At 46.7% G+C, this 17,559-nt stretch overlaps 1 protein-coding gene across 3 annotated transcripts in view; it reads left to right on the forward strand.

Annotated features, from left to right (window-relative positions):
• Positions 1-224: 224 nt before the first annotated feature.
• Positions 225-17,559, forward strand: part of LCAT (lecithin-cholesterol acyltransferase) — a 100,645-nt gene continuing 83,310 nt past the window's right edge. Inside the window, exons 1-2 of one of the 3 annotated variants that reach the window (XM_075326279.1) lie at positions 225-443; positions 1,654-2,032. In XM_075326279.1, coding sequence (XP_075182394.1) covers positions 1,858-2,032 — 175 coding nt within the window. In that variant the 5' untranslated portion in view covers positions 225-443; positions 1,654-1,857. Of the gene's footprint in view, positions 2,033-17,559 lie in introns of all 3 variants that reach the window. The other 2 variants (XM_075326280.1, XM_075326281.1) reach the window with 2 other exon arrangements.

The following is a 17,559-nucleotide window of genomic DNA, read 5'->3' on the forward strand; positions in this document are numbered from 1 at the left end:
TCCTTTTCTCGCAGCAGTTCCCCTCTCGACCATTAACCCTTCCACCAGCTGCCGGTGTCCTGTACAACAAGTACAGCGTAAATGTCAGAATATAGTGAAATGTGACAGCAAGAAGCCTCCCTCCTTACACAACCCAGCACATTGCTATCTTTGTCTTATACCCAGGAAAGGGTTAACCGTGAAGCTGCACAAATGAATTCATAGACGGTACATTGTACCGAGCCGACACTGAAGAGGCAGCATCAGGCCCAGGCCACGAGCCAAAGTGACTATAGACACAGGCGGCCTGGGGTGACATTACAAGGATCTAAGCAAGGCATCCCAGCCAGGTGCACGACCATCCACAGCCCCATCTCCAACCGGATCCTCACATAACACCTAACATCAGCGTACAACAAAGCCAACATTATGTAGAGGACAATGTTCTGCAGATCACTAGAGAGGTAGGTGATGGACGTCTGCAGAGACGCTTGTGTCCTAGGCCTAAGGCCTGCTCTCTTTTCAGGAGGGAGGAGGACCCTGGGATTTCATGTACAAGAAATCCCAGACTCCAGTCTCGACTGAAGTGGCTTCAGAAGGAAAGAGGTTGCGCCTTTCTAAACGTGGATTCAGCCTCCATGAAACAGAAGTCAGACCTTCCAGCTATGAGGAAGAGACTGAAAGATGACATTTAGAATCTAGAGGAGGGTCAGTAGCGTTAAGAAGAGTGGGGTTCAGGTAGTGGTCCTCCTTTGTAGCAGTCAGTGCACAGTCTGATGGATCAGTCTTTTCGTTTATGAAGAAGAACCCTGCGCCAGCAGGAGATGTGAATTTCCAGGTAAACCCATTCTCCAGATTGTCTCTAATATAGGTGGACATGGCTTTCGTCTGGGGGAAGGACACAGGGGTAGCCTCTGCATCTTGGAGGTCCTATCCCAGAAAAAAAGAGGTATCACACAATTAAAGGGACAATATGGGAGACACTTAGCTCTCTGTTGTGAAAAGACACCCACAAAAGTCTTAAAAGGTAGAGGAATATTGGATATGATGGAAATAGAGACACAGACAGAGATCGGAGTGACAGTTCAGTGGATCCCGACGGGGTGATATCATTAACTGACCAATCAGTTTGGTGCGTTCAACCGTAGCCATCATTGTCCTAAGAGCATATGTGAGGCGCACAACTGAAAAGTGTATGTCCTCAGAATGGCTCCCACTTCGAGTATCACCCTCACGGAATTTGATATGGATAAGCGTAAGTGATGAGTGTGACCCAAAAACTCTGAGGACTGAGAAGAGAACAAATTATGGCAAATTATCCCACAGATTCGCTCCCCTGTTTTAGACAAAAGAGTGCATCAGCAGCTGAGTGAACCGAAAGGACGAGTGAGAGAACATCATAGGTTTGTGCCATTACCACAGAGATGCAACCCAGGCCAATGCAGCGTTATAAAGGAAAGCATAATTAGGTAGCATTCTTCACATATCTGAGAGAAATTCATGTGGGCAAAGTTCAAAGTGGACAATGCACTGGTCTCCCAGTGGTCTGGGGGGCACTGTGTGGCTGGTAATGGGTGGCTCTACTCAGTAATGTTTTTGTAACACCTGCATTGGTAATTGTAAGGAACATTGATCTCTTTGTGGAGATGTCTTTCACGTTGACCATTTCTTTAGTCCACATAGCTGCCTGCGGTCATCTGGAGAAGCTGAAGATGGAGGCCACTTCCGGGAGTCACCGTTTTGGCTAAGAGGATCAAGTTGCAGGACAAAGTAGAGAATACAGCTAATCATTAACTGTGAATCCATGAAATATCCATCTTCTCCCTGGTGTGTATCCTAGTGCACGTCCTCGGCCACAGTTGTATTCTGTATTTGAGCATGAAAGGCAAAAGGACAGATATTGCACCATGGACACCGCTATGGAAGATCTTTCTGCTGCTATGCACAGTCCAGCTGCGTCTTGCTGGGGCATTTTGGCTTTTCGATGTCCTATTCCCCCCCAGTATTACTCCGAAAGCAGCGCTAAGTAACGACAGTTCACCGGTGGTGTTAGGTAAGAAATGCATTCACAGAAAACAAGAATGGCTGAGAGCAGGCATGACTGATGTGTGGCCTCGTCACCTGGGCTGTTTCACTATTTGACATGATGAGATTTTAACCTATCCAGTGTAGACAGTGGCCAACAAAACGTGTTTCAGTCTCCTATCTTCATGGATCGTAGTGGACTATGTTCCTTAGTGTAGATGGCAGATGGGCTTAATAGATGAAGAAATGTAGCTGTGTGGGCTGCCGGCACATTGAGCCGTCATCTCTGTAGCCTCTGAATGAGCTCTTTTGTGAAAAGGCCACGTCCCTCTTGGCTATTTGTATGTCTTGTTTTAGTATCATAAATAATAATAATGTTATTTCTATAGCAGTAACACATTCTGCAGCGCTGTACAATAAGCAGGGACTTTATAGACAATACACAGTAACATATGGTTCGCCAGTTACCGGAGCAGTGAGGACTCTGCTCACAGTCTGCAATCTACAGATTCAGGCGCGCGCGGGGGGGGGGGGGGGTCGGTATTGCAGTGAATTTCACCATCAGACGGTTACAAGAAATCAGTGACCATTTATCTAACATTTCTGAAACCAACATGTTCCCGAGCTGTAAACCCATCGTAGAAGGTCCCAGAGCAGATGTAGAACGATTGGTATCTACGGCATGGAGAGCATGAACCGTCCGCCTCCAGGGGGAATCGGCAGGTACTGATAACAGGCGGTTTATATACTGGGATGAAATGTCAGACGAATGGCATGAACGCCATGGTTTCCCTTGGTTTCTGGATTAGTATGGCAGGGATTGGTGATGACGGTCATCACATTGTACAATTACGGACACCCACACACCACTGCTGGTTTGGTTTTATATTCATTTCCCATGATACCATGTTCCACACCAGAATTAGGGCGTAGTAAGGCCAGAAACATGTCAGTGGATTGTGAAGGATTTTATTTACCATGAATATTCAATCCTAAGGAATATGGATGTGCCGGTCCTCCGGCATCTTTGTGATGTTACACGTTGAAGGTGCACAATGGGACCGGCACATTTCTGGACCGGCGTCATGCAGAGAATGTTTCTTGGTGAGAGTCCAGGCATGGTCAGTTCAGGTCAGTGCTGCAGGCCGCGGCACACCACAGGCTTGCCATTATCATGTGTGGTACTGGGAAGCTTGTGTTTCAGCAGCTTTTATGGTGATCAATTAACCATGCAAGATGGTGTCTATAGGATATTTCAGCCTCGTACATTGTGCATGGTTATAGTCTTTCTGGAGGCTGAAATCTGCCCGGCACGACACATCCCCCTTCCTGTGGACAGCTGATAATGGGCGTTTTTAGCAAAGATCATAGGTTCTCAGCCGCCGGGCATGACACCTGTAAACGAGCATGTTTTCCCAGGTTATGACGCGTCCTGCCTTATGTCACTTTGTGTTTTCACCAAACGTCAAGAAAATTCTGGAGCTCCCACATCAGTCTAAAGTAGATTTAGTGCATGATTGCAACCAAAACAAAGGTGTTAACCAAAAAATGGAAATCATAATCTGGAAAAAAATTGCCTGAGTTTCAGCCAAAATGAAGTCCAATGGCCAATAATCTATGATCCTTTCCTTAAAAGAACCTTTCCAAAAAGACTGTTCCCCCTCGTGTCCCTCAGCATGTATGGCCAGGCGGCTGATTGTAATGGCTGTGTGTATGGCTACATCTAATTCATTCAATATTTGCTCAGGCAATAACCTACTTTTAAACCACAGATACCACATCTTAATATCCACCAGACGCCATTTTAATCATAGAAAACACTAAGTAACCCCGCATGGAAATTACTAGAATGCCATAATGTCATAAACAACAATTTTTATTAAACACTTTTCTAAAAAATGACAATTTTACTTTCAACTCAATAGGACAGTGTGAACCACAAGTGAGTCCCTCCTAACATGGGAGGGGTAGGTGCGGACACAGTCAGACCATCGGTATCGGACAGATATTAAACAGAATAATCATGTAAATTATGTTTACATGGCCCACCACGTGGTCCATGGAACCCCATGGGATAGACCCATATATTCATAGAGTATTCCTGAAAACATTCACATATAGCACCATCGCAAATGCGGAAATAGAATATAAAGTCTCCGGCCAATGTAAATATATTCAGGCTACCATGTTCTCAATTGGTAAGCCAGGCGTGGTGGCTGCGGTTGCACGTGTCAGCCCATCGGTCAGGTCTGTATATTTGTTTGGCCCCTTTATAACTGTGTGGTCTGGATCCAGGTAGGACTTTGCCGGTCATGGAACTTATGGGTGAGCGGTGGGGTTGGATATCGCTACTGTAATGCCATTTGGGCAATAGATTTTGGATCCTTGCAGTGGTGATGCCCTCCCCCACAGCCTCATATTGATCCATGCCTTGGATACAGTCTCTGCTATTGAAAAGAATACTATAAATTCTATCTAATATTTAATCCTGGCTTACCAATTGAGAACATGGTAGCCTCCTGAATATATTTACATTGGCCGGAGACTTTATATTCTATTTCCGCATTTGCGATGCTGCTATATGTGAATGTTTTCAGGAATACTCTATGAATATATGGGTCTATCCCATGGGGTTCCATGGACCACGTGGTGGGCCATGTAAACATAATTTACATGATTATTCTGTTTAATATCTGTCTGATACCGATGGTCTGACTGTGTCCGCACCTACCCCTCCCATGTTAGGAGGGACTCACTTGTGGTTCACACTGTCCTATTGAGCCGAAAGTAAAATTGTCATTTTTTAGAAAAGTGTTTAGTAAAAATTGTTGTTTATGACATTATGGCATTCTAGTAATTTCCATGCGGGGTTACTTAGTGTTTTCAATAACCTACTTTTGTCTAATGTATATGGTGGCTGCGAATGACTGACTCTTCACCAGGATCCTCTCCTGCTCTGACCACATTCAGCAGTGATTGCTTAACTCTTGTGTCCTCCATTGTACAGATAACCTTTGCTTTTTGCCCTACAATCATTAACAACTTGTGACATATCTGCTCCAAAGTCATTTCCCAAATACAATCCAGGCCTCATTTAGGTTTCCGTGAATCAGATCAGAGTCCAAGCTGTTATTTCCAGTAGTAGAACCCTAATACACCATGGTCTAGGGTACTATTCACATCTGGTTTTTTTTTGCAGACTGTGTATAAGCCAATAATCAAGGATATATGTCCTTTTTTGATCAGAGTAACATTTCAAAATTTACCTACATGTGATGGGAGGACTTAGCTTTCTTCTTGGAGGTAACAAAAGGAACACGTTCACTTAAAACGTCCAACAGGTTTATTTAATATCACCTAAACCGCTCTCCAGCAACAAAACACAAACACTCTTCTGGCTTCAAGGAACATAAATACGGTATCACAGTCCGTTTCACTCGCGGTACGATCACACAGGTTCGGATACAACTTCTCCCCAAAAGTATCCCTGTGGAGTTCTCAGCAGCCTCCACACAGTGACCCAATCAGGACAAGCGACTCCACTCGCTCACTCTCAGAGATTCCTTCCTGGAGGTATAACAACCGCCCCACACTGAACATGTGTCAGACAAACAGACATTATAATATATCAGACACACCCAAGGTGGAGGTATGTGAATAGCCAGACTCACCTGTCTCTCTGGCTATCCATAAAACCTGCCCCTGGAACTCCTAACAGGTCTTGTGGCACTACAGGTAGCAAAGATGACATCCAGGGTTACACCACCTTTGTGATACATACTGGCCGCCATCTTACATACCTCTGCCTAAGGGTATGTGCGCACGTGTGCGTATTCCATGCAGTTACGCTGCGTTCTGCACCGCAGCGTAACTGCATGCGTCCTGCGTCCCCTGCACAATCTATGGAGATTGTGCAGGGGCCGTGCGCACGTGGCATGTTAGAACGCAGCGATTCGGCTGCTTGCCGAATCGCTGCGTTCTAAGAAGTGACATGTCACTTCTTTCGTGCGTTCTGCATGCTGTCTATAGGGAGAGGCAGCAGGCAGAGCGCACGAATCTGCCGGCACCATGCGCTTCAGAACACAGCTTTTCAGCTGCGCTCTGAAGCGCACATTTTCGGTGCGGTGCAGAGCGCACACGTGCGCACATACCCTAAAGCCGTGGGGCTTGGCACCTTTCACTACCAGACCAGAGAGTCCTCTCTGTTGAGTTTGCACTTCAGTCCCTGTCTGTCACTGTTACTAAACCCTTTTTAGTATTTGATGCAGTCTCTGATTCAGTCATCCCATCTATTAGGTACACACTTTTGTCAGAGCTGCCCCTCCATGACCGCTTCCAATGGTTAGTGCGGTAGTTAGATTCACTTACACTTAAATCTACCATCTGGTCTGACTCTGCGTTATCACATACACCATAGGGGCTACTGCCTGGGTTTTCAGCATCAAGCTGACAGATTTGCCATTTGTAAATCCTCAGCATCCTCCATTTGCAGATCTACTATGGCCTCTTCTTCTAGGGTGTCTTCAGCTGTCTCTCTAGGTGAATTTTTCTATCACCATCTCCAGGTAGAGACCAGTCACTCAATTCATCCTTTCTTTCAGATTCCTTTTCAGCGGGCTTGGACAGTTCAGCGCTTGTGCCATAGCCCCATGCGTGATTGGGTCCTCCATGACCCGGGCTCCTTCCACTGTAGGCCTCGCTTCCCTGATATAAGAGGCAATACGTTTATCAGGTGGATCAATCTTCTTTCTCTTTACAAAGCTGTTCCTCAATCTCCCATCTTTCCCATTTTAACTACTCTATGTATCTTAGAAAAACCAAAAGAAAAAACCTGAACAAAGGTCTATAATAATTCCAAACTTTATTACCATTAGAAACCAATAAATAATCACGAGACACCAACCTTGGCTGGAATATAAATATGCTAAGTATGCTAGGTATTTTGTAGTACACAATATAAGATCAACAATGATGGAAAAAAACAGGTAACATGTGCAATAAAGGGTTAATAAACCATATATAAGTGTTACTTGTGAAATATATGTGCTGCCATAATAGGTATTACTGGGAGACAAGGAAAACCTATGATAGGGTTACTTAGCCATGCATGTATACATGTATACTAGTGTCACTTGTCAGATGTATGTGCTGCCATAATACGTAGCACTGTAGAATTGCTGGGAGACAGGAGGGCACAAAAACACCTGAGCGTGCAGCAGTAGTAGCATTTCGGCGTTCCTTCTTCAGGGAGTGAACATCGAAACGCCAGCGTCGGGGAAGGCGTCACAACTTTGAGCTTGGTGTCCGGTGCCACTACCACAATCTGGTAATTACATCTTCTTTTCAGCGTGTACTAATTGCACCAGCACCTAGCGGCGTTATTATTACTCGATCACTGCTGCATGCTCAGGTGTTTTTGTGCCCTCCTGTTTCCCAGCAATTCTACAGTGCTACTTATTATGCAGCACATACACCTGACAAGTGACACTAGTATATGTCATGGTTCGCCTCCCTGTCCACATGGCTAGGGGGCGGAGCCTTCTCTCAGGCCTCACTTCCGGCCCCTGGATGCCTTAAAAGCTGGCATTTCCAGTGAACCAGTGCCGGCTATAAGCTTAGCACTGCTTTGCCTGTGATTGCTGGTCCTGTGAGTGATATCCTGATCTGTCTGTTCCTGTGCCCCCGGGCCCTTGTCTGTGTTATGTCCCCTGGTCGTCCCTCCTGTCCTCTGTCCCCTCTCCTATTTCCCCACTCGGTTGCTTCCTTGGTACTGACCTTGACCTGACTTTGACTCCGCTTTTGCTCGTCCCTCCGGTCCTGCTTCTGCCCGTACGGTGTTTGACCCAGCCTGTGTGACTATTCCTTGCATGCTCTGCAGCTCTGCTTCTCAGCTGTGCTTTGAGGTAATGCATGAGAACGCTGTGAATTCACTTCCTGGTTCTCATTGCTCTGTGTAGTGTATTATGCTACAGAGCTCTGGCTCCCACTGGTGGCAGCATTACAGTATACATGTATACAAGTATACAGCGCCTACAAGTAGTATTCAACCCCCTGCAGATTTAGCAGGTTTACACATTCGGAATTAACTTGGCATTGTGACATTTGGACTGTAGATCAGCCTGGAAGTGTGAAATGCAGCAAAAAAGAATGTTATTTCTTTTTTTATTTTTTTTTTAAATTGTGAAAAGTTTATTCAGAGGCTCATTTATTATTCAACCCCTCAAACCACAAGAATTCTGTTTGGTTCCCCAAAAGTATTAAGAAGTATTTCAGGCACAAAGAACAATGAGCTTCACATGTTTGGATTAATTATCTCTTTTTCCAGCCTTTTCTGACTAATTAAGACCCTCCCCAAACTTGTGAACAGCACTCATACTTGGTCAACATGGGAAAGACAAAGGAGCATTCCAAGGCCATCAGAGACAAGATCGTGGAGGGTCACAAGGCTGGCAAGCGGTACAAAACCCTTTCCAAGGAGTTGGGCCTACCTGTCTCCACTGTTGGCAGCATCATCCGGAAGTGGAAGGCTTATGGAACTACTGTTAGCCTTCCACGGCCTGGACAGCCTTTGAAAATTTCCACCCGTGCCAAGGCCAGGCTTGTCAGAAGAGTCAAGGCTAACCCAAGGACAACAAGGAAGGAGCTCCGGGAAGATCTCATGGCAGTGGGGACATTGGTTTCAGTCAATACCATAAGTAACGTACTCCACCGTAATGGTCTCCGTTCCAGACGAGCCCGTAAGGTACCTTTACTTTCAAAGCGTCATGTCAAGGCTCATCTACAGTTTGTTCATGATCACTTGGAGGACTCTGAGACAGACTGGTTCAAGGTTCTCTGGTCTGATGAGACCAAGATCGAGATCTTTGGTGCCAACCACACACGTGACGTTTGGAGACTGGATGGCACTGCATACGACCCCAAGAATACCATCCCTACAGTCAAGAATGGTGGTGGCAGCATCATGCTGTGGGGCTGTTTCTCAGCCAAGGGGCCTGGCCATCTGGTCCACATCCATGGGAAGATGGATAGCACGGCCTACCTGGAGATTTTGGCCAAGAACCTCCGCTCCTCCATCAAGGATCTTAAGATGGGTCGTCATTTCATCTTCCAACAAGACAACGACCCAAAGCACACAGCCAAGAAAACCAAGGCCTGGTTCAAGAGGGAAAAAATCAAGGTGTTGCAGTAGCCTAGTCAGTCTCCTGACCTTACCCCAATTGAAAACTTGTGGAAGGAGCTCAAGATTAAAGTCCACATGAGACACCCAAAGAACCTAGATAACTTGGAGAAGATCTGCATGGAGGAGTGGGCCAAGATAACTCCAGAGACCTGTGCCGGCCTGATCAGGTCTTATAAAAGACAAGTATTAGCTGTAATAGCAAACAAGGGTTATACCACAAAATATTAAACCTAGGGATTGAATAATAATTGACCCACACTTTTATGTTGAAAATGTATTAAAATTTAACTGAGCAACAAAACTTGTTGGTTTGTAAGATTTATGCATCTGTTCATAAATCCTGCTCTTGTTTGAAGTTTGCAGACTTTAACTTATTTGCATCTTATCAAACCTGCTAAATCTGCAGGGGGTTGAATACTACTTGTAGGCACTGTATGTATTATAAATCTGCAGGGGGTTGAAGACTACATGAAGGCACTGTATGTATTATAAATCTGCAGGGGGTTGAATACTACTTGTAGGCACTGTATGTATTATAAATCTGCAGGGGGTTGAAGACTACATGAAGGCACTGTATGTATTATAAATCTGCAGGGGGTTGAATACTACTTGTAGGCACTGTATGTATTATAAATCTGCAGGGGGTTGAATACTACTTGTAGGCACTGTATGTATTATAAATCTGCAGGGGGTTGAATACTACTTGTAGGCACTGTATGTATTATAAATCTGCAGGGGGTTGAAGACTACTTGTAGGCACTGTATGTATTATAAATCTGCAGGGGGTTGAAGACTACTTGTAGGCACTGTATGTATTATAAATCTGCAGGGGGTTGAAGACTACTTGTAGGCACTGTACATGGCTAAGTAACCCTTTCATAGGTTTTCCTTGTCTCCCAGCAATTTTGCAGTAATACCTATTATGGCAGTACATACATTTGACAAGTAACACTATAACACATGGTTAATTAACCCTTTTATGTGATCTACTTGTCTCCTAGCAATTTTGCAGTAATACCTATTATGGCAGCACATATATTTGACAAGTAACACTTATATATGGTTTATTAACCCTTTATTGCACGTTACATTTTTTTTCCCTCCTTTAATGGTGGTGTAATGAATCATTGTTGATCTTATATTGTGTACTATGAAATACCTCGCATTATGAAGCACCTTATTGTACACTTTTGACCATCACACTTTTTTGCGCCATATTTAATTTCTCTTGCAGCATTGTGATTTTTTTGTTGTCCTTTATGTGATTATTTTTGGGCAGCATACACTTACATTTTAATCACGTTGTCTTTTGTGCACATATTTGCTCAGTTTGTGACGCCATATTTATATTCCAGCCAAGGTTGGTGTCTCATGATTATTTATTGGTTTTTAATGGTAATAATGGTAGTAAAGTTTGGAATCATTATAGACCTTTGATCGGATTTTTCTTTTGTTTTTTCTAGCTTTTTCCGAATGGTCCTACTGGTGTTGCAGCCCCCGCACACCAGGCATCATTGCATAGGTACAATTAATTGAAGTCTTTATTTATCTGTTAGTCTTGGTGTGTGGTATGAGCCTTTCTTGAACAATATTTGTGATGTCTTTTTCTTAGGTATGCATTATTATATTCTAGAAGTACCTGTATATTTCCAATACTTTCCCTCTACAACAACAAATGGAACCATCTCCACTGGGTATTTTGGCTTTAACTCCAGCTTTATCCAGAAACTGACAGATGATTTTTCCATCCTTCCCAATAATTTTCCGGACAATATTTCTGGGCACCTAGATAAAGTCTTCCACAAATTCCAATAAACTTCAAGCTCTCGTCACCGGTTCCACACTCTCTCCATAAATTTGAAATGTTCCGGTATCTTCTTTGAATTTGATGGCTGTGATTTTTCTGGCTCGCTGATCGAAAAAGATTCCAGAGGGCATGTATTGCAACCCACAAGAGATCTCTTCTAAATACAACCTCTTCTTGACGAGCTGCGGTTAACTGCTTCGTGCTCTCTAAGCGTCTGGAGCTTCCTTATTTCACTGGCACAAACGTCTTTCCAGTCGTCAGGAACATCTTTGAAGAGTCTCATAGAAAACTTCACCAGAGCCACACACCTCTACTATCCAGTCCTAAACGTTGGGACCGCAATGGGCACCAGGACAGACTTGTTTTCCTTCACTGCCACCGGGCAGTTCCTTAGTACTTCTGAACCCATGTTTTACAATCTTTCGCACTCTGCTCTTTCCGCTGACCTTCCTCTTTTTGTCCTTAGATTTAGCATCTTCCTCTTCTTCTTCCAATGGATCTACCTCGTCAGTTGCAGTCTCCCCAGGTTTAGCTGTAACTTCAGAGTCTTTGGGCTTATCATCAGCCATGACATCTAGTTTCTCAGACTCTTTCCGAGTTCTGTCTCCTCTTTCATCAGCAGCTTCAGACGAGCTCTCCGTGATCTTTGGGAATTTTCCCTCCACCAGCGCTCTCCAGGATTCCTTCTACTATAGCGCTTTTGACCAACACATCATCTGCTTTATGCTCAGAAATTGTAGAGGACACTGGTTGGCTCTTTACTGTAATTTCATTGTTGTTGATTTCCGTTATTATAATGTTTCTGGCTCCAATTTCTCTTGCAGCACATTGTTGCCTGCCTCTAAAACAGCAGCTGTAACTGATAACGCGACTTCCTCAGCAAGGTAATCAGCCTTCCTTGCACATTCAGATGGTGGAGCTTGTTCCACCTCTCTGCAACTGTTGAGCCTTGATCTTGATGTCGAGAAGAGGATTTACCCTTTTTGTTTGGCCATTCTTTACTGCAGCTTCTTTCCACTTTCTTAAAGTCACAATCTAAAGTGGAGTCATCATGATTTCCCCGGGATGCTTGAACAACAAGCCGCCACTCAACCAGGCATTGGCCTCTTTACTGGAGTAGCCCATTTTAAATGGTCATATTGTTGTTTACCTCTTCATCAGTCAGATCGCTAAGTTGGGCAGACCCTTAGTTTTCCCCCATCACCCCTAATTCAGGACTGTCGATGTTAGGAGGCGCTAGCACCTCTCCATTACCCGCTGTGGTGAGCTTCTTTAGGGCCATCCATGTGCCATCCATATGCTGTACTTGTGCCATCCGTTTACCGTTTGTGGGATGTCCATGTGCCATTTCTGTGTCGTGAAATGTCCCGTCCATGTGTCATCCATGTGCTGTATGTGTGCCATCCATGTTCTGTCCATGTGTCATCCATGTGGAATCCATGCACAGAACATGTGTCATCCATGTGGCGTTCATGTGCCGTCCATGTATCATCCATGTGCCATCAATGTGTCATTCATGTTCCATCCACTTGTCATCCGTGTGCTGTCAAATGTGCTATCTGTGTGTAACCCATGTGCTGCCTGTGTGCCATCTGTGTGCCATCCGTGTCCTGTCTATGAGCCAGCCATGTGCAGTCCGGATGCCATCTGTGTACCATCCTGGAGCTGTCCATGTTCCTTCCATGAGTTGTCAATGTGCAGTCTATGTGCCATCCACGTTGCTTGTAGCATTCTGTCTGCTCCATCTTCAGTGCTGCTCTGCTGCTTCTAGCTCTCTGTCTGCTCCATCTTCAGTGCTGCTCTGCTGCTTCTAGCGTTCTGTCTGCTCCATCTTCAGTGCTGCTCTGCTGTTTCTAGCGTTCTGTCTACTCCATCTTCAGTGCTGCTCTGCTGTTTCTAGCTCTCTGTCTGCTCCATCTTCAGTGCTGCTCTGCTGCTTCTAGCATTCTGTCTGCTCAATCTTCAGTGCTGCACTGCTGCTTTTTAATGTTCTGTGTGCTCCATCTTCAGTGCTGCTCTGCTGCTTCTAGCGTTCTGTCTGCTCCATCTTCAGTGCTGCTCTGCTGGTTCTAGCTCTCTGTCTGCTCCATCTTCAGTGCTGCTCTGCTGCTTCTAGCTCTCTGCTTCATCTTCAGTGCTGCTCTGCTGCTTCTAGCTTTCTGTCTGCTCCATCTTCAGTGCTGCACTGCTGCTTCTAGCTCTCTGCTTCATCTTCAGTGCTGCTCTGCTGCTTCTAGCGTTCTGTCTGCTCCATCTTCAGTGCTGCTCTACTGCTTCTAGCTCTTTGCTTCATCTTCAGTGCTGCTCTGCTGCTTCTAGCTCTCTGTCTGCTCCATCTTCAGTGCTGCTCTGCTGCTTCTAGCATTTTGTCTGCTCCATCTTCAGTGCTGCTCTGCTGCTTCTAGCGTTCTGTGTGCTCCATCTTCAGTGCTGCACTGCTGCTTCTAGCTCTCTGTCTGCTCCATCTTCAGTGCTGCTCTGCTGCTTCTAGCGTTCTGTCTGCTCTATCTTCACTGCTGCTCTGCTGCTTCTAGCGTTCTGTCTGCTCCATCTTCAGTGCTGCTCTGCTGCTTCTAGCTCTCTGTCTGCTCCATCTTCAATGCTGCTCTGCTGCTTCTAGCTCTCTGTCTGCTCCATCTTCAGTGCTGCTCTGCTGCTTCTAGCGTTTTGTCTGCTCCATCTTCAGTGCTGCTCTGCTGCTTCTAGCTTTCTGTCTGCTCCATCTTCAGTGCTGCACTGCTGCTTCTAGCTCTCTGTCTGCTCCATCTTCAGTGCTGCTCTGCTGCTTCTAGCTCTCTGTCTGCTCCATCTTCAGTGCTGCTCTGCTGCTTCTAGCGTTCTGTCTGCTCCATCTTCAGGGCTTCTCTGCTGCTTCTAGCGTTGTCTGCTCCATCTTCTGTGCTGCTCTGCTGCGTCTAGCGTTCTGTCTACTCCATCTTCAGTGCTGCTCTTCTGCTTCTAGCGTTCTGTCTGTTCCATCTTCAGTGCTGCACTGCTGCTTCTAGCTCTCTGTCTGCTCCATCTTCAGTGCTGCTCTGCTGCTTCTAGCTCTCTGTCTGCTCCATCTTCAGTGCTACTCTGCTGCTTCTAGCGTTCTGTCTGCTCCATCTTCAGTGCTGCTCTGCTGTTCTATCTCTCTGTCTGCTCCATCTTCAGTGCTGCTCTGCTGCTTCTAGCTCTCTGTCTGCTCCATCTTTAGTGCTGCTCTGCTGCTTCTAGCTCTCTGTCTGCTCCATCTTCAGTGCTGCACTGCTGCTTCTAGCATTGTTTGCTCCATCTTCAGTGCTGCTCTGCTGCTTCTAGCGTTGTCTGCTCCATCTTCAGTGCTGCTCTGCTGCTTCTAGCGTTCTGTCTGCTCCATCTTCAGTGCTGCTCTGCTGCTTCTAGCGTTCTGACTGCTCCATCTTCAGTGCTGCTCTGCTGCTTCTAGCGTTCTGTCTGCTCCATTTTCAGTGCTGCTCTACTGCTTCTAGCGTTCTGTCTGCTCCATCTTCAGAGCTGCTCTGCTGCTTCTAGCATTCTGTCTGCTCCATCTTCAGTGCTGCTCTGCTGCTTCTAGCATTCTGTCTGCTCCATCTTCAGTGCTGCTCTGCTGGTTCTAGCTCTCTGTCTGCTCCATCTTCAGTGCTGCTCTGCTGCTTCTAGTGTTCTGTCTGCTCCATCTTCAGTGCTGCTCTGCTGCTTCTAGCTCTCTGCTTCATCTTCAGTGCTGCTCTGCTGCTTCTAGCTTTCTGTCTGCTCCATCTTCAGTGCTGCACTGCTGCTTCTAGCTCTCTGCTTCATCTTCAGTGCTGCTCTGCTGCTTCTAGCGTTCTGTCTGCTCCATCTTCAGTGCTGCTCTACTGCTTCTAGCTCTCTGCTTCATCTTCAGTGCTGCTCTGCTGCTTCTAGATCTCTGTCTGCTCCATCTTCAGTGCTGCTCTGCTGCTTCTAGCATTTTGTCTGCTCCATCTTCAGTGCTGCTCTGCTGCTTCTAGCGTTCTGTGTGCTCCATCTTCAGTGCTGCACTGCTGCTTCTAGCTCTCTGTCTGCTCCATCTTCAGTGCTGCTCTGCTGCTTCTAGCGTTCTGTCTGCTCCATCTTCACTGCTGCTCTGCTGCTTCTAGCGTTCTGTCTGCTCCATCTTCAGTGCTGCTCTGCTGCTTCAAGCTCTCTGTCTGCTCCATCTTCAATGCTGCTCTGCTGCTTCTAGCTCTCTGTCTGCTCCATCTTCAGTGCTGCTCTGCTGCTTCTAGCGTTTTGTCTGCTCCATCTTCAGTGCTGCTCTGCTGCTTCTAGCTTTCTGTCTGCTCCATCTTCAGTGCTGCACTGCTGCTTCTAGCTCTCTGTCTGCTCCATCTTCAGTGCTGCTCTGCTGCTTCTAGCTCTCTGTCTGCTCCATCTTCAGGGCTGCTCTGCTGCTTCTAGCGTTGTCTGCTCCATCTTCTGTGCTGCTCTGCTGCGTCTAGCGTTCTGTCTACTCCATCTTCAGTGCTGCTCTTCTGCTTCTAGCGTTCTGTCTGTTCCATCTTCAGTGCTGCACTGCTGCTTCTAGCTCTCTGTCTGCTCCATCTTCAGTGCTGCTCTGCTGCTTCTAGCTCTCTGTCTGCTCCATCTTCAGTGCTACTCTGCTGCTTCTAGCGTTCTGTCTGCTCCATCTTCAGTGCTGCTCTGCTGTTCTACCTCTCTGTCTGCTCCATCTTCAGTGCTGCTCTGCTGCTTCTAGCTCTCTGTCTGCTCCATCTTTAGTGCTGCTCTGCTGCTTCTAGCTCTTTGTCTGCTCCATCTTCAGTGCTGCACTGCTGCTTCTAGCATTGTTTGCTCCATCTTCAGTGCTGCTCTGCTGCTTCTAGCGTTCTGTCTGCTCCATCTTCAGTGGTGCTCTGCTGCTTCTAGCGTTCTGTCTGCTCCATCTTCAGTGCTGCTCTGCTGCTTCTAGCGTTCTGTCTGCTCCATCTTCAGTGCTACTCTGCTGCTTCTAGCTCTCTGTCTGCTCCATCTTCAGTGGTGCTCTGCTGCTTCTAGCGTTCTGTCTGCTCCATCTTCAGTGCTGCACTGCTGCTTCTATTGTTCTGTCTGCTCCATCTTAAGTGCTGCTCTGCTGCTTCTAGCTCTCTGTCTGCTCCATCTTCAGTGCTGCACTGCTGCTTCTAGCGTTCTGACTGCTCCATCTTCAGTGCTGCTCTGCTGCTTCTAGCGTTCTGTCTGCTCCATTTTCAGTGCTGCTCTACTGCTTCTAGCGTTCTGTCTGCTCCATCTTCAGAGCTGCTCTGCTGCTTCTAGCATTCTGTCTGCTCCATCTTCAGTGCTGCTCTGCTGCTTCTAGCATTCTGTCTGCTCCATCTTCAGTGCTGCTCTGCTGGTTCTAGCTCTCAGTCTGCTCCATCTTCAGTGCTGCTCTGCTGCTTCTAGTGTTCTGTCTGCTCCATCTTCAGTGCTGCTCTGCTGCTTCTAGCGTTCTGTCTGCTCCATCTTCAGTGCTGCTCTGCTGCTTCTAGTGTTCTGTCTGCTCCATCTTCAGTGCTGCTCTGCTGCTTCTAGTGTTCTGTCTGCTCCATCTTCAGTGCTGCTCTGCTGGTTCTAGCTCTCTGTCTGCTCCATCTTCAGTGCTGCACTGTTGCTTCTAGCGTTCTGTCTGCTCCATCTTCAGTGCTGCTCTGCTGCTTCTAGCGTTCTGTCTGCTCCATCTTCAGTGCTGCTCTGCTGCTTCTAGCGTTCTCTCCTCTCCATCTTCAGTGCTGCTCTGCTGCTTCTAGCGTTCTGTGTGCTCCATCTTCAGTGCTGCTTTCCTGCTTCTAGCGTTCTGACTGCTCCATCTTCAGTGCTGCTCTGCTGCTTCTAGTGTTCTGTCTGCTCCATCTTCAGTGCTGCTCTGCTGCTTCTAGTGTTCTGTCTGCTCCATCTTCAGTGCTGCTCTGCTGGTTCTAGCTCTCTGTCTGCTCCATCTTCAGTGCTGCACTGTTGCTTCTAGCGTTCTGTCTGCTCCATCTTCAGTGCTGCTCTGCTGCTTCTAGCGTTCTGTCTGCTCCATCTTCAGTGCTGCTCTGCTGGTTCTAGCTCTCTGTCCGCTCCATCTTCAGTGCTGCTCTGCTGCTTCTAGTGCTCTGTCTGCTCCATCTTCAGTGCTGCTCTGCTGCTTCTAGCGTTCTGTCTGCTCCATCTTCAGTGCTGCTCTGCTGCTTCTAGCGTTCTCTCCTCTCCATCTTCAGAGCTGCGCTGCTGCTTCTAGCTCTCTGTCTGCTCCATCTTCAGTGCTGCTCTGCTGCTTATAACTCTCTGTCTGCTTCATCTTCAGTGCTGCTCTGCTGCGTCTAGCGTTCTGTCTGCTTCAGCTTCAGTGCTGCTCTGCTGCTTCTGGCGTTCTGTCTGCTCCATCTTCAGTGCTGCTCTGCTGCTTCTAGCTCTCTGTCTGCTCCATCTTCAGTGCTGCTCTGCTGCTTCTAGCGTTCTGTCTGCTCCATCTTCAGTGCTGCACTGTTGCTTCTAGCGTTCTGTCTGCTCCATCTGCAGTGCTGCTCTGCTGCTTCTAGCGTTCTGTCTGCTCCATCTTCAGTGCTGCTCTGCTGCTTCTAGCGTTCTGTCTGCTCCA

This window comes from Anomaloglossus baeobatrachus, chromosome 10, assembly GCF_048569485.1.
Source record: "Anomaloglossus baeobatrachus isolate aAnoBae1 chromosome 10, aAnoBae1.hap1, whole genome shotgun sequence".
Lineage (NCBI taxonomy): Eukaryota > Metazoa > Chordata > Amphibia > Anura > Aromobatidae > Anomaloglossus > Anomaloglossus baeobatrachus.